We start from the raw sequence: 27,357 nt of genomic DNA on the forward strand, positions 1-27,357 counted from the left end.
ACTTGTAATAAGTCAGAATTCTGGCAAAGAATAAAATAATACTGCACTACTATTAAAAACTCTGACAAGAGTATTATCACTTTAGTGTACCTGTAGTATGATTTTCTCTGGGGCCTGATAAGCTTCTAAGAAGTGACAAACATTGACAAATGCCCACTGTTTACTAGCACTGTCTTCACGTTTAAGATGATTCCAACCGAACTTAATAAGCTCTTTTCTATGCTGAACAAGGTCGCCTTGAAGATATTTCAGAAGCAGTGTGGCAAGCTGCAAAAGCTCTATGCGTAATGGTTCATCATATTCAGCAGAAACCTGTACAAGATCCCAATATAGACTATTCATTAAGGAAATTAACTTCTTAACTGTTACACAATACTGCTTACATAACAATGCAACAGTATAATTAATACAACATTCCTCATTAGGAACCAGCCAGGAACAGACTATCACCTCTTCAGGAGGATCAAGAAGTTTATCAACGATTGTTTTAATAATGCTTGGATCAACAACCTCCCAACTTTGACCATTCTGGAAGGCATGAGCTAACATCGGCAATATAAGCATTTGCATTATCACCACTACGTGTTCATGACTCAGTTGTTTTGACTGGAAAATGTCCAAAAAGTGTAACAGGAGTGTTTTCTTCAAGTCAGGTGAATATCCCTCTGCAACCTGGACAACAGCATAAAAATTAGCATAAGATGAAAAGAAAATAGGGAATAAGATAAATCAATTTCTTTAGACAGTACAAAACAGCTGAAAAGAGAACTAGGAGCATCTAATAGACTAAAATTTCGTTCACGTTCCAGGATAAAAAGACAAGGACGCAATACTTCATAAAAATAAGACACCCTTTAACAGAGTAAACTTACCTCAATGATATAAAATTCCTTCAAGAAAGTATAATCAATCCGTGAGTGATATAAAAATATGGAAAGAATATCAAATAACACATTCACTTCAGTCTTGTCATGCCGCAAATAATTCAAAAAGCATTTCACAAGCCATTTGCTTTCTTTGACCTGCACATGAATTCCAGAACGCCTTGTTACAAAATAATTCTAAAGCAATTCAGCGGCCAAAAGAATATAAACAGCTGTTCTTATCCCAGAATACTTTCCGTACAGATACCTAAAGGACTACAACAACTAAACAAAGAATACTGAAGAAAACAATCATCAAACTCCAGACACATACACTAACACTTTGTTTGGATACAAGAAAATGGAAGGAAAAGAAGGGAAGAGAAAGGGAGAGGGCCAAACTCTCTTGTTTGGGTAAAGAATTGGGGGAAGGAAGGGAAAGGAGAGGGAGGGATCCACTTTCCCTCTCCCTTTAATAAACATAATCCCTCCAAAATCGGAGAGATTTGGAGGGAAACTGGAATTCACCTCCCCCTCCCTTTCTTTCTCTTCCCTTCCTCCTATTTCCCTCCCCTTCCTTTCCTTCCTTATTTGTTATCCAAATAAAGCGTCAGAGAAAACAATCATCAACTAGCGTAATGTATCCTAGAAAGCAGAAACCACAAATTTCACCGTCAGCAACAACTGTACTAGAAAACCAGTAACTCTGCTAAGCGCACTAGCTGTATCCAGCTCTGAGAATAACGATCCCGTAAACTTATAAAACTTATGCTAGCAACATCAATCAGAATAATGACAAAATGAGACAGATGCTCCCATGACCTAAACTCCTAACCATGCAAATTGAGAAGACAAGAAGTTCGTCCAAGCACAAAGAGTATAAAATGCTAGCACACCCCACAAAACTTGCTTAGATAAGATGAATGGAGTAGCATTGGTGTAAGCAGCTCCAGGAAGAGTGCAGCTGCAACAAAAATTTTAAGCCAATTCTTCTTTCATCCACACATGGTTAAAGATAGAGGCATGAAAATTAAAAAGACTTCCACATAATAACACAACAAATTGACAAATACACAAAAACCCCTCATCTAAAGTCCTACACATTACCCCACGCCCCACCCCCACCCAAAAAAAAGAGAAAAAAACTTACTTGAACAAGGTTCAACTCCTGCTCTTTATTCAAATGCGCAACTCTTGCAGGTGACTTCCAAACTAATACAAGAGCATCAAACAAATTACGGTTGTTCTGCAGCCAAATGGGCATCAATTTGACCAGAGTTTTGATCAAAGCAAGTCCTTGAAAGAATGCATCTGGTGAAACACCAGTGCTAACTGAAGGTACACTAGAGCTTTCAGAAGGAGGAGCAGCATGGGCTTCATCACCCGGCTGAGTGGAAGGTGTAGCAGCAGATCCTGAAACAGTTGGTTGCTCTGATTTTGGCAGAAACTCGGGAAATGCACTTGCTATTATTTTCTGAGGTGACTTTGCAAGTTCCTCTCTTAGGGGCTGTCCAGCATCAGACCTTATTATATACATAAACCTAAATACAAAAACCAGCAATGGTTCAACATTCAAGATAAAAAGCCAGCAACAGATCAGCATGCAAAGTGAGCGTAGTAAATTTACCGTCTAAAATATTGTGGCAGACTCAATCGAGCGAGGAAGTATTCAACAGAAGCTGTTGGATAGCGATTTAAAAACTTTGTAAGTGGAAGACGGTACGGACTATTAATCTCGCTGTAGAATTGTCCAGGTGGGAGAGCCCCTTCCAAGTCAATAATTAGAGTTACAAGTTCATCAAGGAACTTTCCAGCAGCGCTGGGGAGAAGGTGAAACAGCTCGATAATAGCTGGCAATAAACAGAGATATTTGATCATAATTTAAAATAAAAAATGTGAACAATCAGGAAAATTATACTTTGAATTAGACAATCTTTCATTTACCTGCAGCAATCTTTGGTTCTTCACCAGCCTTCCATGATTTCTGGCTCTGTGCAAGTTTTTCAGGTTCTAGCCATTTCTTAAGATGCTCCAACAGTTTACCACCAAGGGTAACATTAAACCAGGTAGATAAAAGTTCAAGCAAGCGGGCAAGACCTTGCAACAAAGGCATACTGAGATTTTTGGTATATGCCAAGTTAACTAAGATGGGTCTGAGGCTGGTCTGGAGAAGTTCTTTGGGCATCCTCTGTTGCTGAATAACCTAAATAATAAATAAATAAATAAAATAGAAGGAAAAGGAAATCAGGAAGAGGCAAAATTAACGAATAATGTGATATTACACCTAAGCAGCTAAAGAGACCCCCACCATGGCTAGCCGATAAAGTAGGGTAGCCTAACCCTTTTCAACGGAGACTTTAATCTTATTCTACTTTTGATCATACCTACTATGAACATATTTACTAATAAAAACATTGCTCTTGAAAAAAAAAAAAATCAAGACACAGAATTCAACTCAGCTACTTTGTCATCACATAAACAAAAGAAAATGCTGACTTGATTCAGGTGAATCTAAATTTAAACACTGATTCACACAAATTACACCACTTCAGTGAAAACCTAACTATAAATAGCTAACCAAAGATGAATGAACTCAAAATTAAGTTTTGGCTATTTTGGATATAATGATGTCATCCTACAATTGACCCTTATAAGGCAAATAGTACAGACTACAGATATAATTCTATGATTACTCTTGGGTGCTACCATTTAAATTGGAGAACCAGCTTAAAACGAAGAAGAATAAAAAACTCTCTTTACAGTAACCTTGCAAATAAAAATAGAGTAGACTATACAATTGTATACAATGATGTTATATTAATGCAGATTAATTTAAATAAATCATTAAAAGGCCATTCTTTCATACAAATTTAATACTCGCCTATATTAATAAACAGAAATGAAATAATTCCTTCTTATTCGTGAAAATAGAGGCGTAATGTTTTCCATTATTTCTTCTAAGAAGTCCCAAAATGTTTTCATGCTTTCTACAGTAGAATGAATTAATTATACAGAATATTAACCGTTTCTAACAATAAATCAATATACAACTTGTTATTACATTTCCAGCGCTCTGCTGAGGACAGCAAATTAGTAAGCTAAGTACAGAGAGAAAGGGGATAGTTGTAATATCAAACAGAGTATTCGATAATACTCAAGAGGAAGGAGCTCTCCAAAACAACTTCTCAATTAATTTCTTGATGCATTCCCCTTAACCCAAACTCCTATTAATACCCAAAATTAAGCAAGCTAACAAAGTTGAGCACAGCTAATACAGAGAATCAAATAACAAACTAGTTTATTTGCAAGATTACTATTTTACCCTCTTCCCCAAAACTGATTTCTAACAACTTTCCAATTCAACATTCTCTGATTAACTCTTGAGCCTTCTAGCATAAGTGAAACGGATATCAGGCTTGGGCTGATTCCTTGCACGCTCCTATATATGTGGGCAAAAGTGTCTTTACTTTTGACTGGTTCTATTAGAGGCGTGTTTTCTTGCCAGTCAGGTTATGCAAACAAACACAACATCTTGGCAATGAAATTAGCAGAAGAGTAACATTAATATTCACATTGACCAAATCAATATTTTCAATGGTTACAGAGAGAAAGCTTCACAAAATTTTTAACAGCGCACAACCAAATTAACAAATTCAATATAGAACAAATATGGGTCATGTATAACAAAAACACAAATCCACACATGTTTCATGACTCTGTTAGAGATGCGATAAACAATATTATCAGAAAATATATCACATATATCAAAAAAGAGGTCAGAGACAGATATATCACCATGCGGCAGTCACAATGTCATACACATAATATAAAAAAGGAAAAAAAAAAGAAACTATATTCTAGTAATCTACATCAATGTTAGAAACAAGTCCACCTAATCCAATGTAACTCGATCACTCATTCACAGTATCAAACCAGACATCACAGAATCATGATCGGACTACGAAAGAGCACAATACCTGTCTCAGGCCTTCCTTGGCAACAGCAACAATTTCTGGAGTACGACAAGTCAGGGACTTGAAGAACATGGATATGATCTTTGAACGCAATTCAGCATGATTTGCTGTCTTGAAATCTGCCCAGGCCATTGCAGTGCAAAGTAACTCAATGCAAGCTGTGCGAAGCTTATTCAAAGATGTAGCAACTTTGGGATTCATAAACTTCACAACCCACACAGTCTCATCAGCCTCTGCAATATGCAAAGCTTCTTGCAGGAAACTAACTAATTCTGGGGTCAACTTCAGGAGAGGCGGCCTTAAGGCCAAACAGAAATTTAATGCAGTAACTGTTCCCACCTGCATGCAACAAGAAGGGATTATAAATAAAACAGCTTCAAGGATAAAATAAACAAGCCAAGTTTACCTGTTGATCAACTGTCTTTGAACGAAGAGGGCGCATGATAAGGGGCTGAAGTAAAGGTTGATACAAAGGCTCAAGCAATTCAGACACCTCACTACCCGTCCGACTAGCAAGCAAGGCTAAACATGACTGCACAGTTTTCCTCACATTTATTGATGCATTTGCATTAAAAAGCTCTGACGCAAGATATTCAACAACACCATGGAAACTCTGCCTCCGGGATTCACTGTTTGCTTCATCAACATTGTTCACCACACGCAGCACCTGCATTAAAACCTGGCTTGTTTCTTCCTGCTCCTTATTTGCATATATTGGAAGCCTTTTCAAGACATATATCAAACCTCGGACGATTTTAACTTGAAAGTGACAAAGAGTCTCAACAGTGACCTTCCCCACCAAGGCCCCCAGTCCTGCTACACCTCCCATTTGAGCTTGCCATGTAACTCCATAACATAAATGCAATAGACGGGGCAAAAGTTGCTCAAAAATAGGGACACGGACACTAGGTGGTGGAGAATACACAGGATTCATTGATGGGCTAGAGACAATCATAGGTGTTGCAGGACCTCCTCTTGACATTAGCACATCATTGTGCCTTGAACGAGCCAAGAACAGAAGGGATTCAGAAAATGTGTTTAATGCATTCAGAGCAGCCTTCGCTTGCAGCCTGTTTTCATCCGCTAACACATCAACCAAAGCATCTAAAAATATTAAGGGATCCAGCTCTCTAAGGTTCGATCCTGTACTTCCTCTAGGCCTAGAACCTAAATTTGTATTTGACGAAAGCGTAGGACCCCCAACTGTAGATGTTGTAGAAGTGTTGGTAGAGGAATAATCAACGTGAAACATCAGAGCAAAATGACGACAGATATTAACTACAAAATCATCCTCTGAGTCAAGAAGATCTGGTTCAGCACTGGATGAGATGACAGTCATTAAAAGACTCTTGAAAACAGATTTCTCAGCCATAAGCTGAGTCTTTGTCTTTACACCATACTCTGCCTGAAATGAAAAATCATTTAATAATAATAATAATTTTAAAAAGAAAAAAACTGATATCCTACCCAAAGAAGATAGACTAAAGATAGCAACTACCAACTTTATCACCCCCATTCCCATCCCCCTAAATATACAACATAATGAAATAAAACTGTTCATAGGACTTTACACAGTCAATGAGGTTGAGGTTGAGGTACACAGAATTTGCACATTCAACACTTGTAAAAGTTCTTTATGCCTTAAAAAAAACAGATAAGAGTATTTAGATAAGGTCTTTGAGAAGGGAGGGAGGGGGGGTATGTTTAAACAAAAATATCTCAGAATAACAGCAGGAATGCAGAGACAAGTGAACATCAATTGTGAAATAAAAATAAAAAGCGGAATAAGAAGATAAAATCCTAATTTCTGACACTGAGCTGGTTTTGCAAATAAATGATGATTGTAAGCAATATGAGCTTAACAAAGAAAACTAACCTTGACATCTGAAGTTTCACATCTTCGCCAGGACAAATCTCCGGACGATAACATTTTTGACAGCTTGTCCAGGGTAAAACCCTCATCAGAAATGTTTCCAGGCAAATTCAGCTGAGCAGATAGGCACACATGAAGAAACTTTAAGGCCTGCTTTCTATAGAACGATTCTACTTGTCCATTTTTTTGCATGACAGTAGCTATAGCAAGGTTTATGCAGCGATCTAAAGGCACCAAGAATGGGGTTCCTGGCTCAAAGGTAAGAATCACACGAATCCCATGCTCTGGATTTTCCTTGCATTCCAGTGCCAGTGGCTCTTTCAGGAAACGTCTATTACGTCCACCTAGCTTCCCAAGAAGTTGCAAACACTTTCCACCCCAAGGGTATGGCGCAGGTCTTAAATGAGACCACAATGCCAAAATTACTTCTGACATAACATTTGCCATACTGGGCTCAAGAAAGTCAGGATTTAAGCTGTCTATCCAGAATTCTAGAGTCCTCAACCCCAAACTAACAAGTTCATCGCTTGCTTTTAAGCATAAAACCAATGGCTTCATAAGACGGGGAAGGAACGGCAACAAAGAACTTAAACGTGCAGGCAAAGTTAAGCACAATTCCAAAAGAAGTTCCCTCACGTCCTCTCCAGCAGGTCCCTCAAGCACGGCAAGTAACATATTCAGACAAGGTTGTAGTAAAGGAATCAAGTCTCGCAATATAAGTTCAAATTTTCCACCAGCAAGTGCACGAAACATTGTTCGAAGCAGCTGTAGATAGCCAATAGGCCTCTCAACTTCAGTGGTGTTTTTCATGCACACTTCAATAATAACAGGAACATGAGGCAATAGTATACGTTCTGACTCTGAAGGATATTTTGCAACAGCTGCAAACAATAAATGAAAGAGGTGCAAGACTAATTTTGCAGCGGGGGAATCTGGTTGTTTCAGAACATCAAGCTTACTGCTAACAAGAAAATTGATCAGAACATCTGAAAATGGACGGAAAACCTTCGGTGTTTGCAGCAACGTAGAAAATATATGAACTAGCTGATTGTTCGAGGTCATGCATTCAAAAAGCTCAGGCAAGCAAAGTGAGAACATATCCATCAGATCTCGAGGTTCCAAAATAGCTAAAGTTTGGGAAAAGTGCCCAAGCATTTCCTTTTCATCATCAGTATCCTTAAAAATTACCAGGCAATGCACACCACTTTTCAGAACACCACAGGCTTTCCATACCTACCAAAAGAAAGGAAGTAAAACAAATCATCAAACCAAGTTGATCTCAATCAATACACTAACTCAAAGCTTCATATTAATACCTCATCTTCCCTCAAGCCTTTGAATGCAGGCAAACCATTTGTTGGCAACATTTGCTGATGCGCCCCATGAACAGCTGAAGCCTGAAAATTAATATTAGAAAACAAGTAACAATCCATCAGATGCAGGTGGAGACATCACACAACTTTACATTGTTTTCAAGAAATCAAAAAACCTGCATATGAGGAGTATGAACATGAGTTATTGTCCAAAAAATAGTCTTCATTCCTGCACACACAGAAATGAGCTCTTTTTAGAGCAAGAGGGGAATCGACAATATAACAGACAACATAAAAATGACAGATTACGGCTAATGGGATTAAGGCTTTGATTCATTGATTGATATTGAAATGACAGATTACCCATAATTAAGGTCTTGACCAGATGTCGACAATCATTGACTTCCTTGGCATGTTCAGTCGGCACTTGCAAGTTTAATACAGCCTGCAACCAGATTAAATGCTAGGACTGGTCAGAAGAAGAGCCAACCCCCTTTCAACAACTTGGTAAAGATAACAACTCAGCTAATAAAACAATCCTAAAAATGTTTTGAGTTGAGAAAAAATTTTAAACCCCATGAGCTGATGTAAGAGCAGGACTAGCAGCATTGTGCGGTGATCAACAACCTATAGGAGGCTAGCTCAGACTTTTATCTCATTAGTAAAAATGAGTTTGTGAATGGAGTAAAAATGACCAACCTAACACAATTTAATTTCCTGAATTACCATAGTTTTTTAGGTGTAATAGATAACACAGGTTCCAATGAGTACCAAATGATTTATGTAAGAGTGAAGAGTACAAAAATCATTTCATTCCAATTGATAAGTCAATCAACCTTAATCAAACTAAAAGTTATTTACGTCAGAAATAACCTGAACTGGAAGCTCCAACCTTGACCTCAATGAAGCTCGATCTTTTCCTTCCTCACCCTCCTCGAGCAGCTATAACCCATGAACATCAAACAACCAATAAAGTTAAAAAGGGCATTAAAAATATTTAGATTTACCAAATATGCAAATAAAAATTTAACAAGGGCAGAAGATTTATAAGCTAAGAGGAGGTTGATCACGAATTCATTACAAATATAGTCTCCACTTCCCAGTTGGAAATCAGTTGATTGCTAGATCTTACAACAGATGTCACACTTATAGCAATAACTTCAGAAGATTTAGTTTAGAAATTCTGTTCATCTCAACAATCATAAAATCTGTCGAAATCTGAGAAAACGGATTTCTGACACCACAAAGTTTGACAAACATTATATTTTTGTTGTGAATCAAACTATCCATAATAGACCTATAAATACATCGTATACATAATCTACATACTTTTACTCTAGCCCAACCTTACCACCAGAACTTAGCCACCAGAGCAATTATAATAACACCTTTCAGTATACTTTCTCTAGTAACCTTTGCTATTACAAGCATGCATACATCACCAGACCCCAGCAACATCTGATAAGAGTGTACCAAATTAAGGAGGCATGGATAATGTATAACATCTCTTAATACTTCCAAGGTTTAATGGTTAACAAAATTCTTCAAATAATCAAATACATCATCATAATATATTACCGCACCACGGCACCACCCTTTCCCCGCAAAAAAGAGAAAAAATAATATAGGATACAAAGGCCAACAAAGAAACTTAAACCTAGTGTAATTGCCTCAATACTCAATGTAAGGAACTTAGAATATAGCTTTGAGCAAAAAAATCTTAAGTGAAAGTTTAGCAACATAAACCACTACCAGAGTACAAGAGCAAATTTATTTAGACCACTGCACAATGTGGCAAAAGATAACGTGTCCTAGAAAGAAAGACATGGTGTCAATAATAGCAAACACTTTACCAACCAATTTAACTCATATTTCCCAACTCTCCAAAGGTGGCAACTCAACTAAGCATAAAATGGGGAAAAACAGAACTAATTTCATCCACCTCCACACTCCAGAGAAAAGAAATTAGAGTAAACCATAAACACCCTCGTCCAACACCCCACCTCTTTTTTTTTAAAAAAAAAAAACAAAAAAAAACAAAATCTAGGAAGTATTATTTCATTTAAGCACCTTTGTTATTAGCCAACGAGACAGAAGAAAAGGAAAGGGAAGCCTTTAAAGTCCACTAGCTATATACAATATTCAACAATTTCTAATTTATGTAGATCATCTAAAGTACAATGTGTTACAGCAGGCAGGCACATACAGGTACCAAGACAAACAATAAGCAACAATTGTATTCACAAATTATACGAATAAAGAAGCTTAACAGTATTATTTACCTGGGGAATTGAGTGCTTGAAAGTACTAAACTTCCCAACAAAAGAATCCAATATCCGGACCTGAAAAGACCATATAACATAATCCCCGAAAGCTGGTGTGAACTTGTGAAATGTATAAGACAAATTTAACATAAAATTCCAACATTAATTCACAGCATATACATCAACAAGATGACCCTGATAAGTAATAAAGCTACAAAATTGAACCACCAAGACAAGGAATTCACTAGTTGCTGATAGATTCTAGTGGTGGATCCACAATGTTCCAATGGGTTCATTGAACACACTGATTATTTGAAACAATAAATTTAAAACAAAAAAAAATAAAAAAAATTTGTCTGCACAAGTAGAATAGGGAAAATAGCATAGCCCAGTGGTAGGATGGAGTTAACACTTGTGCACTTGGCCTTCAAGTTTGTGGGTTCGATTCCCAGGAACATTCTTTTTATATTTTAGCCTTTTAAATTTTTTTTCCTTTTGCTTCAATTTCTTCTCAGAACTCCCCCCAACAAACTCATTCAAAGACTCAAAATATCAGAACCCTTAACCATAACTATTTTCTCTCTAACTTTCTTCTCCAAAGTATATAAAACTCCAAATGTTTTTTTTTTCCCTTTTGCTTTAATTACTTCTCTAAATTCCCAATATCCCAAAAAAAAAAAACTCATTCTAAGACTCAAAACATCAAACCCCTTTACCCTAATTATTTTTTTCTCCCTAACTTTCTTCTCCAAAGCATATGAAAATCTGAATGCTTTTGTGGATCCCTTTTTATAATTGTATTCCATTGTATTATGTAATATGTTATCCATTATACTTCCAATGTTCTCTTTTAATTGCAACGTATGTAATTTTACAATATTTACACATATATACACTCCGTTGATCGCTTTTTGTGATTCATACGTTGGAAAAGATATATATAGTCAAGTGGGATCTTGTTAAATTTGTCTCGAAAAATATTCTTATGGTATCAATTATTTATAATTCTTACAAAATTAATATAACTTAAGATATTTAGCTTATAGAATGTGCATTGGCAAGCGTGAAATCACCAATGTTGCAATTATAACGAACGGAGGACCTATATCTTATTTCTTAATGATTTCGAACCCACACTTCTGAATTCTTGGATACGCCACCGATTGATACCAATCTAACGAACAAAAGGAGGAAGAGGCAACAATATGGCAAAGAATCAAATAAAGAGTTCAAATTAAATTATGTAAAGCAAACCAATAAATTAATCCAAAATTACAAATACAAACCAGCAAAATCCGTGCTTCATCCATTGACGTTTGATCAACCCCCTTTTCATAAATTGGTTCAACCTAAAATCCACAAGAACGAAAATAGTCATAAACCACATGTCTGACAAAGGAAATACACAAATCATTTAACACCTAGCCCGAATAACGATATCACACACACCAGATTCAGCATCAGGCGAGCACATGTGGTGTGAATACTCAATGTTAGCGAGGCATCATGCATGTTGCTTGAGAATAAGTATATGATACGTGAAAGCTGCATGGAAACCACACTAATGTCAACAATCAAAATTTGCGGGAGATATAAATATCATACTACCTTCACCTTAATTTTCTCTTCATTTTGTGTGCATGTGTGTGCGTGAGGGAGGAAAGTATGTACATGCTGACTTCATGAAATTTAATAAACATAAAGATATATGAACAAAATGAAGCTAACAAAAGCAAACACTATCCAGTCACCTCTAACTTAGACATTGCAGAATACTGAGCATAGATTACTTAGATTAAGCTGATATGGAGAGTGGCTCTTTAGAGGCATTGGGAGATATTAATGTGGATGAGGCGATGAGCATAAACAAGTATCACAATTAACCATAAACCTCCATCAATGAAGGCCCCAAAGTCCCATGCTTCTATTCTCACCAAATCACTAGCAATTTCTTACTCTTGGTGTCAACTGGTGATGACAACTCATGCAAATTTAGTCATTTTATATTATGTTGAAGTAACTTCATACACTAAAATTTTATAAGCCTCACTCGCAATCCTCTCGGAAATAGCCTAAAGGATTAAAAGAAAAGGGGAGCAATCAAGGGCAGCACCCTTGCAAAGGTAGTGTGACTAGTGTCCATGGCTTTGTGAAGTAGATCCTGCTGTTGCAAAGTTTTTCCTTCTGTGGTCAGCTCCATTAGGAGAAATTGCATTTGACTTTTTTTAGAAAACCCGTCTATTACTGGTCTAGAATGTCTAATTTAAGAAAATCTCACAGAGAGGAAATGAGCAATTAGCAGATTTAACACTGTTAACCAGTTACTTTATAAATCCCCCTTTATTAGCTAGCGCACAGTGTGTATTCCCCTGGCTTTGCTATCAATTCAGTTTTAAAAAGGACATTGATGTAAGGATGACATGGAAAAGTATCACTTATAGCAACCAAAGTTGCAAAACCAAAAAACTGCCCACAAACCGCCCACAGCCATACCGACAGCAACTACAAGCGCAGGACTGCAAAACATGCAAAGAATCCAGCTAAATACTGCAGTAAGAAACTTCCCTTCCAGCAGCAAGAGCAGCAACTTCAATAAAAGTCAAATGCATAAACAATAAACATTTATCAACTCAACTCAACAAAAAGACAAATATGGCATCAATTCAGCTCGAAAACAGAGACCTGTGGCAGGGAGAGATCTCCTCGAACGTGATGTACTATCTCTGCTAGTAAGCTATAAGCCAGTGGCCTCAATGTTTCATAACAGGCCCGTCCACTCCCAACAAGAACCCTAAGAAAGCACAAACAGAGGACAGACTAATTATATAAATAGGAAAAAAAATAGCTAGGCAATGGTCTTATGTGGGTGCACAACACCTTCTGTATGTTTTAAGTACAAAAATTACATAAAATGATGTCAATGAAATAACCAACTGCATTAGAAAGTAAAGCCGTAAAATACTTGGTTCAAATAATACCTCTCTTCCAACAAGGTATCAATTAACGGAAATAGACCCCTCTTAAAATCTGTTCCAAGAACATGTTTCAGGGCTACCAGTAATTCCTGCATTAGCAATGCACAATTACATTCAACTTGAAAAGATTAAATAAGGAAAACAAAGCATTGAATTACAAATGACATTATAAAGTTTAGAGCACACACCTTCCGAATGGAGACAGAGTCAGAACATGTAACGAGCAAGTTAACAATACTTTTACAAATGCTCTCCTCATACTGCCTGATATAGTCAGCAAAACTCTTCAGGAGGTATGTCAAAAAAGAAACAGTCTGCAGCCATGGAAAAAGACATTACCATCTATCTGAATAATCCATACCATTTAATCAATTAAATATTTGTCAAGAATTAAATAGGGGCAACATTTACAAATTATCCACTCACAGTCTCACACAATGCTTCATGAATTCATTTCTTACTAACAGATAGAGCTTACTTCTAGAAATTTCCATATATTCCATCATTTTTTGAAAAGACATACCTCAGTTTTTTTATGTCCACTCACTTTGCAGATAAACAATCTAAGAAATTGATAAGAATGTGAGTGGGTGCATGATAAAGTAAGAGAGAAAATGTAAAAATGAAGGTTTGTGTAAGAAAAAAGTGAAGCGAGAGAGAGAGAGAGAATATGAAAAGGTGTAATTATTTTGGGGTTGAAGGAGTAGGATGGTAAAAGAAAAATGGCATAAATAGAATAAAGCAAAATGAGAAGAACATAAAATAAAAATAAAAAAAATAAAGACTAAAATGGAAAGTGAGTAGAACAAAAAAGAACGGAGGGAGTACAAAGGAATTAACCTAACTTTTGCTAGTCTTAGAAACATGATCCCAACTTTGAATTACCAAATAACATTCCAACATTGGAGGTATCTTCTCAAAACAATCCCGATACTAACAGTATTAAACATTTTTTTATGAAAAAAAATACTTATTTCAATGACAAAAAATAGTTTTACATTATTTTCAAAATTTAGCTGAAAATCTACCAGTGATAGTTGAAGACTGTTATGAAAAGATATGCATAGACAGGAATATTTCTATGTACATTGCAGCATCCATGCTCGGTAAGGCAATGAGAGAAGATCTCTACAATAGAGTACAGGAAATGAAAACATATTCAAGAAAGAATGTTGATTAGTACGTATTGTTCTAGCTAATATTGAAGAGATGGCCCTTGATAGAAAATAGTTCCAGTCTAGGATCCATTTAGGGATACAGATTGCAATCACAATTGCTGTCTTGCTAATGTTTTACGGATTTGTCAAAAGTGTCATATCAAGGGACAACTCATTACATTGATTTGCATGAAATGTAAAGTTCAAAATTTTATTCCTATTCTTGTTTAATTAAGTACTTCTTGAGTCGTAGGAGAGACATTACTTCTAGCATATCTTGTTAATCATGGTGAAATGAGAGGTTTTAATTTTTAAACATCTCTTGCTAAAAAATGATCTAAGCTTTAAAGAATTTCAGAAATGAAACGCAGATTTACAAGTCAGCTTTGACTATAAGACTGTAAAGGAATTTAAGAATTTAAGAAATGGTCAATGAGGATGTAAGATTGTAAGGGAATTGACTGTTTCTTAAGGAAACAGCTTTGTCACGTCATAGTGTTAAGTTCTCCTTTTTCTGGATGACGTAAATAACAAGAACATAAATGATTTTTGAAAAGGTGTTCTGTCACTTCATAGTGTTAGCTTAAGGTTTTTGTTTTGATTTATAGATCTCATAGATAAGGTGTTCTATCATCCTGTGGGCTTGATCATTTTACTCTGCCTTTCGTCGTAAGGGATATCTTTTCCAGAGTATTCCTTTTTAGTCATCTACAGTATCTAGTAGCCTTTTGCACTACATGCATTTCATGCTTGTCTTAGCAGACATTTCATAACCCTGATAGGAACTTCCTAAGCAAATTGTTCTCTTTCTGATTCTATAGTTTACATCACAAAATTTTACACAGAACAAAAATGAAAATTAATATGATATTTAATGAGTGGTAAATTTTAGCAGAAATACAGCCCAATTTGACGATACGTGCAGTTGTTAATGCCTCATCTATTGTAATTACCACTAACTAATAATTGAGGGTTACGAAATATTACTCTAATGAGTAAGTTACACGAATTATTGATTCAGTTAAACTGCTTTCAAAATGTGACTATTCGCACAGAAATATCATGGCTCCAAAGTACGATAACCTAGTTCCAAAAAAAACAAGAAATTGCGTGAAAATAAACCATCTATCACCATCAATAATATTATTGCATCTTAGAAATCAACCTCACCCCAAGTTAAAAAAGGGATCAACAATCATCAAATGTCAAACAGCTGAGAGTGGCAAGGAAAACACTACCATCAAGCTTTTCAAGGGCATCAAATATGGAAAGCTTACCTTAACTTGTGCGCCCTTTAATTCGATAAATTGAGTCTTTAAATGGGGAGGCACCTTTTCGGGACCAGGAACAGAGATAGCCCCCACCATAAGTGGCAACAAATTAGGGATATTAGTCTGAACAAGCCGGCTATATAATTGGAACAAAAACATGACCACCAACGGACTCTCAGTAACAATTTTAAATGACCTTGTGCTGGGATTTAGCTGACCAGATCCATGATAGCCAGTAGCAGCACCACTAAGCCCGCTGCTGCTGGAAGGAGTCAACTGATCAGACGTATCCATTGGCTTAATATCATCACCACCTCCAGGCGTGCCAATAGGGGGAACGGCTACCATTGCACCCCCATTATCAAAGAAATGGCTCACTGTCAAACTAAAATTATGGTATATTTTACACACAAAGTCAAGAAATGGCTGTACTTCAGCCTCGAGTGTAGGCCGGAAATTCCTAAGCAAGTCAAATATAATTCGAATACAGATCAATCCATTTTCTTCATTATCAGTAGTGAGAACTTGCATTGCAACCTTTAACAAGTCCTGAACAAAGGGTCGAAGAACTTCACTATGCGGCAAACGGTTTAAAATCTCAACCACAATGTTACGGAGCTTATGTTCAGGGTTATCAGTGAACTGTGGCTTTGTTATCTGAAGAAGAATCACCGAGAACGCCCGAAAGTAATATTTTAAGAAATTCAAGTACTCAGCCGTGTGTGCTATCTCTAGACTATCCCGTACCTCCATCGCCATCTGTAGTCTTGTTTGTATTGCTATCATGATCCCAAAAAACAAAAGGAGAACAAATCAAGTTGGTCTCTTTTGAACAACATACAAAAAATGTATCATAGCACAATCAAAATGTAAACATACAATAAATATATATACTCCTATCAATTCAATACCACAGCCCTATATTCAAGGGCCGGGATCGTGGCACAAAGTAATGCTTAGAACAAATTATAACCAAATCAACATCATAGCAAAAATGAGCTCTAGAATTACAGTGATATACAGCTAAAAACTCTTTAATCAGTTCGATCTCATACCGCTACCACGGCACACGAAATATCTTAAACAGAAATGGCACATAAGAAAAACGAGTACATAATACAATCAAATACTCTAATAGCTTCAACTGACATTATTATGGATAAAAATAAAATTAAAAAAAAAATGAACTTCCAAAACACAAAAAACAAAATCAACTAAGCAAGCAAATTATACCACAATCAAAAGCAATTAAAAACAAAATGAGAAGATTAGAGAAATTACGAAGGTCATGGTCGATGAGAAGATTAGAATGCTGCTCAAAATTCTGAATTGGACTCATGGCGGGAAAATAATTTAGGGAAAAGCCCTAAAAAATTCTCAGAAAAATCTGATGAAATATTTCTAGGGTTTTACACTCTGAATCAATTTGACTTCAGAGTGACCCTGGGAGAAACCCAGCACAGATAAGACTGCGTTTGAAATGCCGAATTGTGAATTTCGATTTCTGGGAAAAATTTCTCTGCTTTCAAGATGAATTTTTTTGCTGAATTTGGGGGGAAAATTAGGTCAAGAAGATTGAATAACAGATAATTAGTTGAATTTAAGGAGTTTTAGGTTGTAGAAATCACACTGAGTTTCTCTCTCCTCGTATAATTTGTGTTTGTTTCTCTGAAACGAGGTTTTGATGTCCCAAACTCGGGAGTTGAGAGTTGAAGAAGAGCTTTTCAGGGACTGACAGTTCGATTTCTTTTATAGTCCTTCATTTTTATTGGTTTATTTTTTTTATTTATTTTTTTTACAGGATTATTGGATTTTATTATGAGTGAATAATTACTACGGAGTACGTATTTAAATGTTAAAATTAAAACTAACAATAAAAGGAATAAAGTCTTATTTTATTCATTTGATTTTTGTTGAAGAAATTATTATTAGAAATTATATTAGATTTTCGTATTAAAAAAAATAATAATTAAATTAGATTGGTTTGAATTTAGATTATTTTACCTATAAAAACTTATTTTTTATTTCTCTACTTTTTTTTTTTAAAGTCTTAAATGACACTAAATTTCATTAAATAAAATCATACAGCAACGAATAACGATAATGGAAACGAATTTAACAAAATCAAATAAGAATTGATCGGGAAAGAGCTAAGGATCCAAATAAATATGTATAATAATTCGGCACCTATTCGATTCGTTGTTTCATACAACTTTTTGAGTAGATTGACTAGATCCATCGCCGCTTTGTAATTTTGTGAGAAATAAAATTATTGTGCTTATTTCGTAACCCGAATGTGAGCAGTAATCAATAGTAGCACCGTACAAATTCAGACCAAATTAAACGCAAATAAAACCTTGATATGATCAATTATAATACAATTATTAATTCGTTAGTATTCCCTTAGATTCGTTTCTTAAATTAAGAAGCAACTTTAGTTACAGTATTTTTTATTTTTAAAACCATCACATTCATTGGAAATGAACCAAAAGATTTGTTAAGCATTTCTCCCTCCAATTTTTTCTTCCATTAATGCCCCCCCATAGCTTGTAGTTGATTGAAATAGTGGGTTGTAAAAATTTTTTGACTAATTGGTTGTTTTAGTTGATTTGACTAACTAGTTTATTTTTCCCTAAACATCATTGAAATTACAAGGTAAAGAAAAGGATACTCCTTCCGCTTTTTTAAGTGTTACACTTTAACCAAACTATGATTAAAATTACAAGAGTAGGTTGTCAAAATAGAAGTAACACTTAAAAAACAGAGTGAGTAATAACTTCCCTTCAACTGATGTACTCCAATTATTGTATGATTGTATCTAATTTTTACATGCACGCATGGCCTTGCTTAATTTGAGAGCTAGTAACCTCACACAACTACACAAGTCCTCTTGGTAGTTGTTACCACATCCTAAACTCCCCGCCTCCCCGGTAAGAGATGAGAATCGACTTTCCACAAAGAGAGAGAGAGGAGTAAACCATATACTGTATATTCATATAGAGGCAAAAGATACTAAAACAAAATTAATACAGAAAATTGCCAAGCATCAAGTTAACTGTAAACAAATGGATTGTGATCACAAGATGTATTATACACAGGCCGAATATATCTGTTCCCCAAACAAGGATATGTGAAAGCTCAGTTAAATTCAATCATCAATCCATAACGAGCAGCTTGCAGGCTATTCTTCTACAACAAAATTAGATCACTCGAGTTTCTCCAATTCACCCATCCTCTCAATGATAGCCTGCAATACAACAGTTTGAATTTCAGAAGAGGAGGATTCAAGCTACCATTATTCATTCAGCAAGCTTTGGGGAAAGCAAAATCGTGAGTTAAAAGACTCGATACATGAAGTGATAAACTGTATTGTAACGTGCTGGACGAAAGGGAAACAGATAATCAGGTAGAGGCCTCAGCTAAGAAGCCAAAAAAATGAACAAGAAATTGAAGCAGTAACGGTAAGACACTCACCTTCTTACTCGTTTCCTGAAGCTCGCCAGCAAGGATAAACTCATCAAGAATCAGGTAAACCTATACATAAATTAAAAGAGATAATTAAAAAATCACACATCACTGAACAAACACAAGTACAACCAAACCTAGAGAACTATATCAGATTACAGATCTGTGTAATTTAATATATACTCAATTTACATGGGACTATGGAAGGTACTTTACTAATGTGCACTGGCCATGTTCTCAAATAAACACCAGAGGTTGAATACTTGATTAGATAAATGATAGTAGTAAGACAATTTTTCTGAACTAAGAAGAGACAGACCAGACGCTTGCCAAGAAGCAGAAGCCCCTAAAATTGATAAGTGCCAATAACTCAACAAGTTGTAAGCAGCAATAAGGTTCACGATCTTCACATAGATAACTTCTCAAGTCAATTGGATATCAGAGCATATAAAATCATGTACCATCACCTTATTGGAGAACACTAACATACAAGTTTGGTATGATAACTAATCATTCCATAAATTCGCTTCCCATAAACTTTAGTGATAAAGATGGATTAAAGAAAACTTTTTAATTAAGATGAAACATGACAGAAATAGATATTGACAAATATAACACAAACCTTGTGAAAATTGAAGACTAAATCCAGCTCACAAACATTGCTGAAAAAGTGGTCCAGTATCTCCACAAAGAGATGAATGCACTCCAGGTATGCTAACTCATTATCAGTGATGTCAACACACATGGAGAAAAATAACCCAGCATAACGCCTGTAGATAACCTTGTGCGTACGAAACTGAGAAAATAGTAACAATAAGTCAAAATGCCAATGTGCATGTTATGACTAGTATAACAATCTCATGAATTAACCTGAAAGCTTAAATGAAATGAAGAATGAGGCAACCAAATGTGTAGACTAAGGTGACTAATACTTAAAAAATTAGCAGGGATACCACAATCCAATTATTTCTAGCCCATAACTAGCAAGGGTGTAGAGGGGAAGACATTTTCGTTTTGTATATGCAACAAAGAATAGTAAGGACACCAAAGGAGTGCCAATTACAACTAAAAAAAGGGTCAGACAAGTTTCATGCCCAAAGGCCAAAACTCTTGTAATTCTTACAAAAGTCATTAACAGAGCTCATGCATAACTTTATCTACAAAATCAAGGAATTACAACTGATATTCTTGATGAAGTGGTTGGCCCTGATGTGAAAAATTCCCCATACATAACACTTTGATGGTGATCCCTACACTCCAAGCTCTCTCTAGATGTAAAGAAAGGTTATGTTTCAGTTAAGCTGATGGAGAGCAAAAAAATGCTTTTTGGGTGCCTTTACATCATGAATGAAGGATAGAACATCTGAGAAACACACTAATGACAAATTTCGCATTGCTTTGATGTTCTGCATTGCAATACAAATGTCACTTCTGATGTTCTGTCAACTGTCAAGGTAGTGCCAAAGTCCCAATCTTTGTGTGCAGCCTAAGTGGACCATTTCATGTGGATACTATCTGGATCAGTCAAAAATACACAATCTCTAGAAACACTTACCCTACAGAACTTTGCAAGACATAATGGCACATTGCCAAGGCTATGCAATGACGATCCGACTCATCTAACATCAAGCAATATTTGCGAGACTAACTGTGGTATGTCACTTTTCTTGCTACGAAACAATAAGCTAGAAAGTTAAGGGATTGCCTTTTATAAGGACTCAAGTAGTGTGAAGACACTGAAAAAATGGGTTTAACTAACACTACTTTAACCATCATTTTTAAATAAAATCAACTCTTAACATCTTGCTCCCTCCCCACAAAGACAGATTAAATCATTTTAGAACTGCCCTCACTTCCGTTGCAGAAGAAATATAGGATGTAGTCAAATCTCACAAGAACTAGAGATTTGACCAAGTTTACTTTCCTAAACAATTCAGCACTGAAAAACCATAATTTAGCTTGCCATCCATGACTTAGGAGTAAACAGTAGGCTACGAAGTCTTATCATATTCGAGTCCAAGATACGACCTCAATACACAACCATACCCTCTCCTCCACCCTGCCCCGCAACTTCAAACTTTTGATTTCTGGAACAATAGTCTTTCCGGAAGTTTTTTTCACGTATTTATGATATCACCACTCCCAAATCTTACTCCGATCCATCTCAATTTTTCAGATTGAATTTTCTGGTACCAAAGAACAATTTCAATTCATATGTTTATGGTGGTAGTGACTATATCCCCTTCTGTCCTTTCTCCTTTATCCAAACAATGGAGTTAAATTTCTTCCTCCCTCACCTCCCCTTCTCTTCCCTCACCTCCCTACCCCTTCCCTCCCCTTCATACCTAAATTTGTACCCAAACAAGCTATAAGTATTTTTTGCTCTTCCACTCTTTCTTTATTTGTCATATTTTCAGAACTATACTAGAAGGTTCAGCTCAATAAATCATGAAACTAAACTAACCTAAAAAACACTAAAATTTGGACACTGGAAAATTATACTTTTCAAAGCATAACAATTTTCACCAATTCTACATCCATAATTGATTGTTCACTCAAAACATCAAGAAACTCACAGCTAATCTAAAAACACCAAAAATTCATACCCAATTCGCATTTCACAAACTATACTAAGCAAATCATATCACAATAGAATGCTCATACAACTTAAAATCACGGCATAACAATCACAAATAACAATCCGCCAAAAATAAACCTTGAAAAGGGGGGAAACGCAAAGAACACAAACCTCAACAAAATTGGTGAATTTTGGGTCTCTATTTACAACCAGTCGATGAACCTGAACACAAATCATACAAAAATAACCCAATTTAAATCAAATTCAACCCCAAATCAAATAAAAAATCAAACAAGTAGAGATGACAAGTGAAGCAAACCTCGTATTCAACTTTATGCTTCTCGGAATCTTCGAGAGGAACATAGTACTTAGCTAAACGCGTCTTTCCTTGTCTGTTCTGTAGCAGAATGAATCGGATCTACCATTTTTTTTTCAGAAAAATTAGGGCATACAAATTCAGAAAATTAAGATCGAGCTGATTAATAAGCAAAAATTTCATTACCATTTTTTTCCTTGTTTGTTGTTGGGAGATCGAAGTGAATTGTAGGTGAGAGAGAAGAGGTCGAATTTCTCTCTCTAAGATTTGTTCAACTTTGAATTGTGTAATGCCGGGAAATTAAGGAAGAAAAAGGCGCCGGCGACGAGAATTAGTGACGGGGGTAAACGGGTAATTGAGGACTTGAGGTGCGGGAGGCAATTATTATTACCGTCAACTCAAATTGGTAGACTCAAATGTGTTATTGACCATTCGACCTTGCCACATTGGTCAAAATTAGACGAGAATTGTTGAGTCTATAACGGTTATAAATTTATTTTGCTCCGCATTAAGCATTGTTATGGAAATACGGATAGAGATAAAAAAATATTTTTTTCTAGAAATGGATTTTAGAAATTGTTTAAGTGTTTTTAGTCTTTAATTTATTTTTATTTTTTTTTGACGGGATTTTAGTCTTTTAAAATTAGTTAATCTTTTTTTCTAAAAAAAAAAGTTGATCTTGTTTTCAAAGTGATGTCAACTTGATCACTTCTCCAAAGAGCCAAAGAAATGATAGGTAGCAAAAGAGTTGTTAGCTGTCTTAAATATCTACCTATTAATGATTATATCATTAGAGTTGTAGGTTGCATATAAAGATGGTAGTCATATAAAGATGGTAGTGGGTTATGCCTCATGTTGAGCCTATGTGCTTTGGGCTTAGTTAAACTTGGCCCATGAGCAACATGCATGCAATGTTGAGTTTTTCAAAAGGTCATGTTAGGCTAGCATGCCTAATCCAAAATTCACTAATCTTAGTATGTTTATGTCATATCGTATAGTGTTGTGCCATGTCCTCTCAAATAAAAGTAGTCCAAGATTCCAAGTCTAGTCCACGGCTCGCACGCCATTTCGTGCCTTCACCTTGCTGTGCTTCGAGCTGGATCAGCCTAGTGCCGTCTATAGTTACATGTTAGATTGTTAGCCATCTATAAATTTGGTGAAATGACTGGGACTAGTATAATTATCTAGCATCCAGAGTATGTCAAAATTGTATACAAACTAACATGAGACAAAATACTAACAAAGCAATTGCGAAAGGAGCAATGTCCAAATCAAAGGCGGGCCCAAAAACAATCTAAATCTGATTAATTAGGTATAAACCATGTTACTTTTAAACCCAATTGCCAAATATTTAAGAGCAATTAAAAGGACTCTTCTAACTAATTACGATACTACTCTACAACCACAATGTAAATAACAAAAGATAGTGAAGTGGAAGCCAAGAAATGAAGCAGAAGCCACTACTACTACTACTACTCTCTTACCCCCATTTTATGATCCACTACTACAACAATTTTAATCATTTCTATTAACAAAGTATAGTTAATATGGCCTTATCAACTTAACTTCTCTTTTGTCTTTTTACCAATTAATATCATTGGTATAAAAAGACTCCATTTGTTTTCATCTTCTTTAATTTTCAAATGAAAGTTTTAGTTGACTACTAATTGTTACATACATAACGCAAGTAGTGTACACTTATCCGTCAGGATGGAGAGCGAGCATGGGGGCGTGGTGGTCAAGGGAAGGGCAATCATCGATACACGGCCACCTTTCCGATCAGTTAAAGAAGCAGTCGCGTTGTTTGGGGAGAGGGTGCTAGTCGGGGAGATTTATGCCAAGCAACTCAAAGAGGTTATACATATATCCTTACTCTTTCCTATGAGATATAATATGCATGCATATATGCTCGAAAATGTGCAAGCTTAGCATGTATATAGGTAGTAAAATATTTGCATAATTAATCTATGTAGCTAGGGAAGAATGGGTGGTAATGCCAGTCTAACTAGTATGAGTTAAAGTTGTCCAAGACATAATTAATTAAAAATATATAAATTAATTGACAAAAGTAATTCAACAATCTTTCAAAATAATTTATATTACATAAACAAACATTCATTTTCACCAAAAAAAAACAAAAATAAACAAACATTCAACTCCCTCCAATTGGAATTATTGGTCACATTCTTCTGCCCTTGTATGGTATAATTAAGAATATATTGTAACGAATTTATACAAAAACCTAAAAATTAGGAGGAGTATAATAGTTGTGCACTTTATTTTTTTATTTTTTTATTTTTGCTCCCTTCATTATATTGAATTATGACATTATTAGAAAATCAAATTCTATATACGATTTTAGAAAATGTAACAATTTTTTCCAAACATCTTAAATCATAGTATATAGTACATAATATATATACATGACAATCAATAATGTAACATGGTTATTAGGATGTATAGAATTAGTATAACATTACATGCTAATATATTTCAATTCCAACTTGATACATGCTTAAATGTAGATACAACAAGTGCCCAAGAAGGAAGATTTGGAGAAAGAAAAGGTAGAAATTGTATCGGCTGAATTAGAAGAAACCAAGCAAAGTCTACAAAAAGCAAGAGAAGAAGGCAATTACATGGCAAACTGCCTAAAATCACTTAAACAACAACTTGAAGAAACAAAGAGAGAGCTTCATACTTTGAAAGCTGCTAAAGAAGTCGTGAAAGATCATCATCATCATACAAAAGCAATGAATCCGGAGATTGAAGAGCTTAAATTTGTTGAGACTAATGCAAAAAATAATCATTTTGATAATAATAATCGCCGTATTAGTTATGATCATCAACAAGAATTATTTCAAAAGAAAAAGTTTGTAACGTTTGCAAGTCCACCCTCTTTAACTAGAGAAATCAAGCAAAATGATGAAAGAACAAGCAAGTTGGGAAGATCTTCTTCTTTTAGGAAGGATGGAAAGAAAAAGCCGGGTGTTGCAATTATGGGATGGCTTTTTTCTAGGAAGAAAACAAGTGATGAAGGTGATATCGAACGTTCTCCTAAAGTTTGAATTGAATATGTGTTACCGAGCTATCTCAGTCTACATTTTGAACTTGCATTATTAGTTAAAATTACACCATCAACGTAATAGTTGATTTAGGCACGCAATGAAATGAATAATTGTAAATTCAATCAAGATTGAAGGATGAAGAAAAATAGTACAGTGTAACGCATACGTACTAGGTACATATATATCTTTGATTGCTATATCCATTTTGGTTTTCCCAATTTTGTTTATTACTTCGTGAGTTCGTGCTACTTTTTTTTTTTTTTGAAACCAATCGTGCTATACACCATATACCAATATGATTGGACATTACTTCATTATTCTATGTTCCAATTTCTAAAGAGTATTTATTTTTATATCGATAAATTATATTCTTTCTTCTCCAATCAATTATGGAGTATTAAAGTATCAAAGCAGATTAGCTAAATGGTCTAAATGAGTTGTTTTTTTAAAAACAAAAAAAAAAATTGTTAAAAGCATAGGCATGAAAATAGAAAAATGGAGAAAGTTGCAATGGTAAGTTTGTAACCATGGGACAAACTAAAGGTGGGCATGACTAGGCTGGCACGAGGGTTTTTAAGATAAGGTACGAAAATAAGTTGATCTAATACGAGTGCAACACGATATGAAAAGTATGTAAGCTGACGTATGTTGTACACGGTCTATAAATTTCAAGAAATAATTCAAAAGGATAATAATAATAATAATAATAATAATAATAATAATAATAAAAAAAAAATTACTTTTTAAAGAACCAGTCAATTGTAATAAATACGAAGTAAAGATTAATTGATAATTAAGTAAAATAATCTTGAACCCAAAAATGAAGTATTTTACATTTAGTAATGGTTTGGTTAGTTGGTTCAGGAAAATTTTGAGACCAAAGGCATCACTTTGTAAATAATATCCGCCTTTGTTTGAATGCTTTATTTAAATCCGTAAAATTAACCTGTTTTTATTTAATCCACTTTTCACATTCTAATTTTATATGATTTTTTGGACAACTCTTATTTCATTTGATGATAAAATATTCTCTTAATTATACAAATAACTAACTCTTATTTTTGTTAATATTAATCATTTCTATTAACAAAGTTTTGTTAATATAGCATCATCAACTTAACTTCTCTTTTGTCTTTTTACCAATTAATATCATTGGCATAAAAAAGACTCCATTTGTTTTCATCTTCATTAATTTCCAAATTAAAGTTGTAGTTATTGACTACTATAACTGTTAAATAACACTAGTTGTACACTTATAGATCAATTGACATAAAGGTCAGGATGGAGAGCGAGCACAGGGGCGCGTTGGTCAAGGGAAGAGCAATCATTGATACACGACCGCCTTTCCGATCAGCTAAAGAAGCAATCGCGTTGTTTGGGGGGAGGGTGCTAGTCGGGGAAATTTATGCTTATGCATGCTCGAATAAGTTCAATAGATCGATAGCAGATAGGTACATTATTAATTGTTATAAACCGAACTGCTGTAAACAATAAAAACAGAACAAAGTTACCGGGAATTAGACTGAGTCGCGGACTATGTCGCTCTCTTTAGAACATTCACGGTACTGCCCTTTAATTTGTGCAAGCAGCTCGTACAACAACCGGATGTTCCCCAGGATAAAACAGTCTGTCTAAGCAAGGAAAATACCAGTGGATTTGCACAGAACCAGTGGACAACTAACCACCAAAAAATATAAAGAACACTGCTCGAATATTTTGTAAGAGAAAAAAGGGATTAGAAAAATTCTGTGATTTTTTGTTATATCAAAACAGTGAACATAACATGATGTTTTATAGGCAAAACAATGGTATAACGGTAGCAAAAACCGTTCCAACACCAGCGTGATTAACGCCAAAAACGGTCAATTAAAACGTTAATTTACCCAGTCAAAACAGCTAGTAAAACGGCCAAAGTTTAATTAATCTGGAAATAAACGTTAGAGAGATAACCAGTCAAAACCGTTTAGCAAAAATCAAGGCACTAATTACGTAATTAAGCCTTGTTCAAAAACTGAGCAAAAATTAAGTTTAATTAATAAACCCGACTCGACCCAACCCAGCCCAGCCCGGCTCGGCTCGGTTCGGTTCGGCGCGCGTGTGTGATAAGTGGGCTTGGTAGGTAAGTCCTCCCTCTCCACAAAATGTGGGTAGCCCAAGGGCCACACCCAAATACTCCACATTCTCCAATATAAGGGAGGACAAACTTCTATTTCCCACCAATGTGGGACTTTTTGTTTTCC

At 35.3% G+C, this 27,357-nt stretch overlaps 3 protein-coding genes across 3 annotated transcripts in view; 1 reads left to right on the forward strand and 2 right to left on the reverse strand.

The window, feature by feature from the left end:
- The window catches only part of LOC110724807 (transformation/transcription domain-associated protein-like), a 30,006-nt gene extending 12,405 nt beyond the window's left edge, over positions 1 to 17,601 (reverse strand). The window contains exons 1-21 of the mRNA XM_021904278.1: positions 16,972 to 17,601; positions 15,697 to 16,469; positions 13,451 to 13,576; positions 13,266 to 13,351; positions 12,970 to 13,078; positions 11,737 to 11,832; positions 11,574 to 11,636; positions 10,306 to 10,365; positions 8,897 to 8,965; positions 8,387 to 8,468; positions 8,200 to 8,252; positions 8,027 to 8,107; positions 6,714 to 7,943; positions 5,244 to 6,242; positions 4,841 to 5,176; positions 2,808 to 3,066; positions 2,491 to 2,713; positions 2,014 to 2,404; positions 873 to 1,022; positions 451 to 672; positions 91 to 312 (exon numbers count right to left, since the gene is read on the reverse strand). Of these exons, the coding sequence (XP_021759970.1) occupies positions 91 to 312; positions 451 to 672; positions 873 to 1,022; positions 2,014 to 2,404; positions 2,491 to 2,713; positions 2,808 to 3,066; positions 4,841 to 5,176; positions 5,244 to 6,242; positions 6,714 to 7,943; positions 8,027 to 8,107; positions 8,200 to 8,252; positions 8,387 to 8,468; positions 8,897 to 8,965; positions 10,306 to 10,365; positions 11,574 to 11,636; positions 11,737 to 11,832; positions 12,970 to 13,078; positions 13,266 to 13,351; positions 13,451 to 13,576; positions 15,697 to 16,469; positions 16,972 to 17,029 (5,688 nt within the window). The 5' untranslated portion in view covers positions 17,030 to 17,601. The remainder of the gene's footprint in view (positions 1 to 90; positions 313 to 450; positions 673 to 872; positions 1,023 to 2,013; positions 2,405 to 2,490; positions 2,714 to 2,807; positions 3,067 to 4,840; positions 5,177 to 5,243; positions 6,243 to 6,713; positions 7,944 to 8,026; positions 8,108 to 8,199; positions 8,253 to 8,386; positions 8,469 to 8,896; positions 8,966 to 10,305; positions 10,366 to 11,573; positions 11,637 to 11,736; positions 11,833 to 12,969; positions 13,079 to 13,265; positions 13,352 to 13,450; positions 13,577 to 15,696; positions 16,470 to 16,971) is intronic.
- Positions 17,602 to 18,658: 1,057 nt separating this feature from the next.
- On the reverse strand, positions 18,659 to 22,514 carry LOC110724822 (AP-2 complex subunit sigma). Its single transcript, XM_021904300.1, has 6 exons — positions 22,236 to 22,514; positions 22,053 to 22,151; positions 21,905 to 21,955; positions 19,778 to 19,951; positions 19,165 to 19,224; positions 18,659 to 18,937 (listed from the first exon to the last, which is right to left on the reverse strand). The coding sequence occupies exons 1-6, from the start codon at positions 22,236 to 22,238 to the stop codon at positions 18,896 to 18,898; spliced, it is 429 nt and encodes a 142-aa protein (XP_021759992.1). The 5' UTR covers positions 22,239 to 22,514; the 3' UTR covers positions 18,659 to 18,895.
- A 1,031-nt stretch (positions 22,515 to 23,545) lies between these two features.
- Positions 23,546 to 25,663, forward strand: LOC110724815 (WEB family protein At2g17940-like). Its single transcript, XM_021904289.1, has 2 exons — positions 23,546 to 23,903; positions 24,575 to 25,663. Exons 1-2 carry the CDS (start codon positions 23,760 to 23,762, stop codon positions 25,115 to 25,117), a joined length of 687 nt encoding a protein of 228 aa, XP_021759981.1. The 5' UTR covers positions 23,546 to 23,759; the 3' UTR covers positions 25,118 to 25,663.
- Positions 25,664 to 27,357: the final 1,694 nt, after the last annotated feature.

This window comes from Chenopodium quinoa, unplaced genomic scaffold (genome assembly GCF_001683475.1).
Source record: "Chenopodium quinoa cultivar QQ74 unplaced genomic scaffold, ASM168347v1, whole genome shotgun sequence".
Taxonomy (NCBI): domain Eukaryota; kingdom Viridiplantae; phylum Streptophyta; class Magnoliopsida; order Caryophyllales; family Amaranthaceae; genus Chenopodium; species Chenopodium quinoa.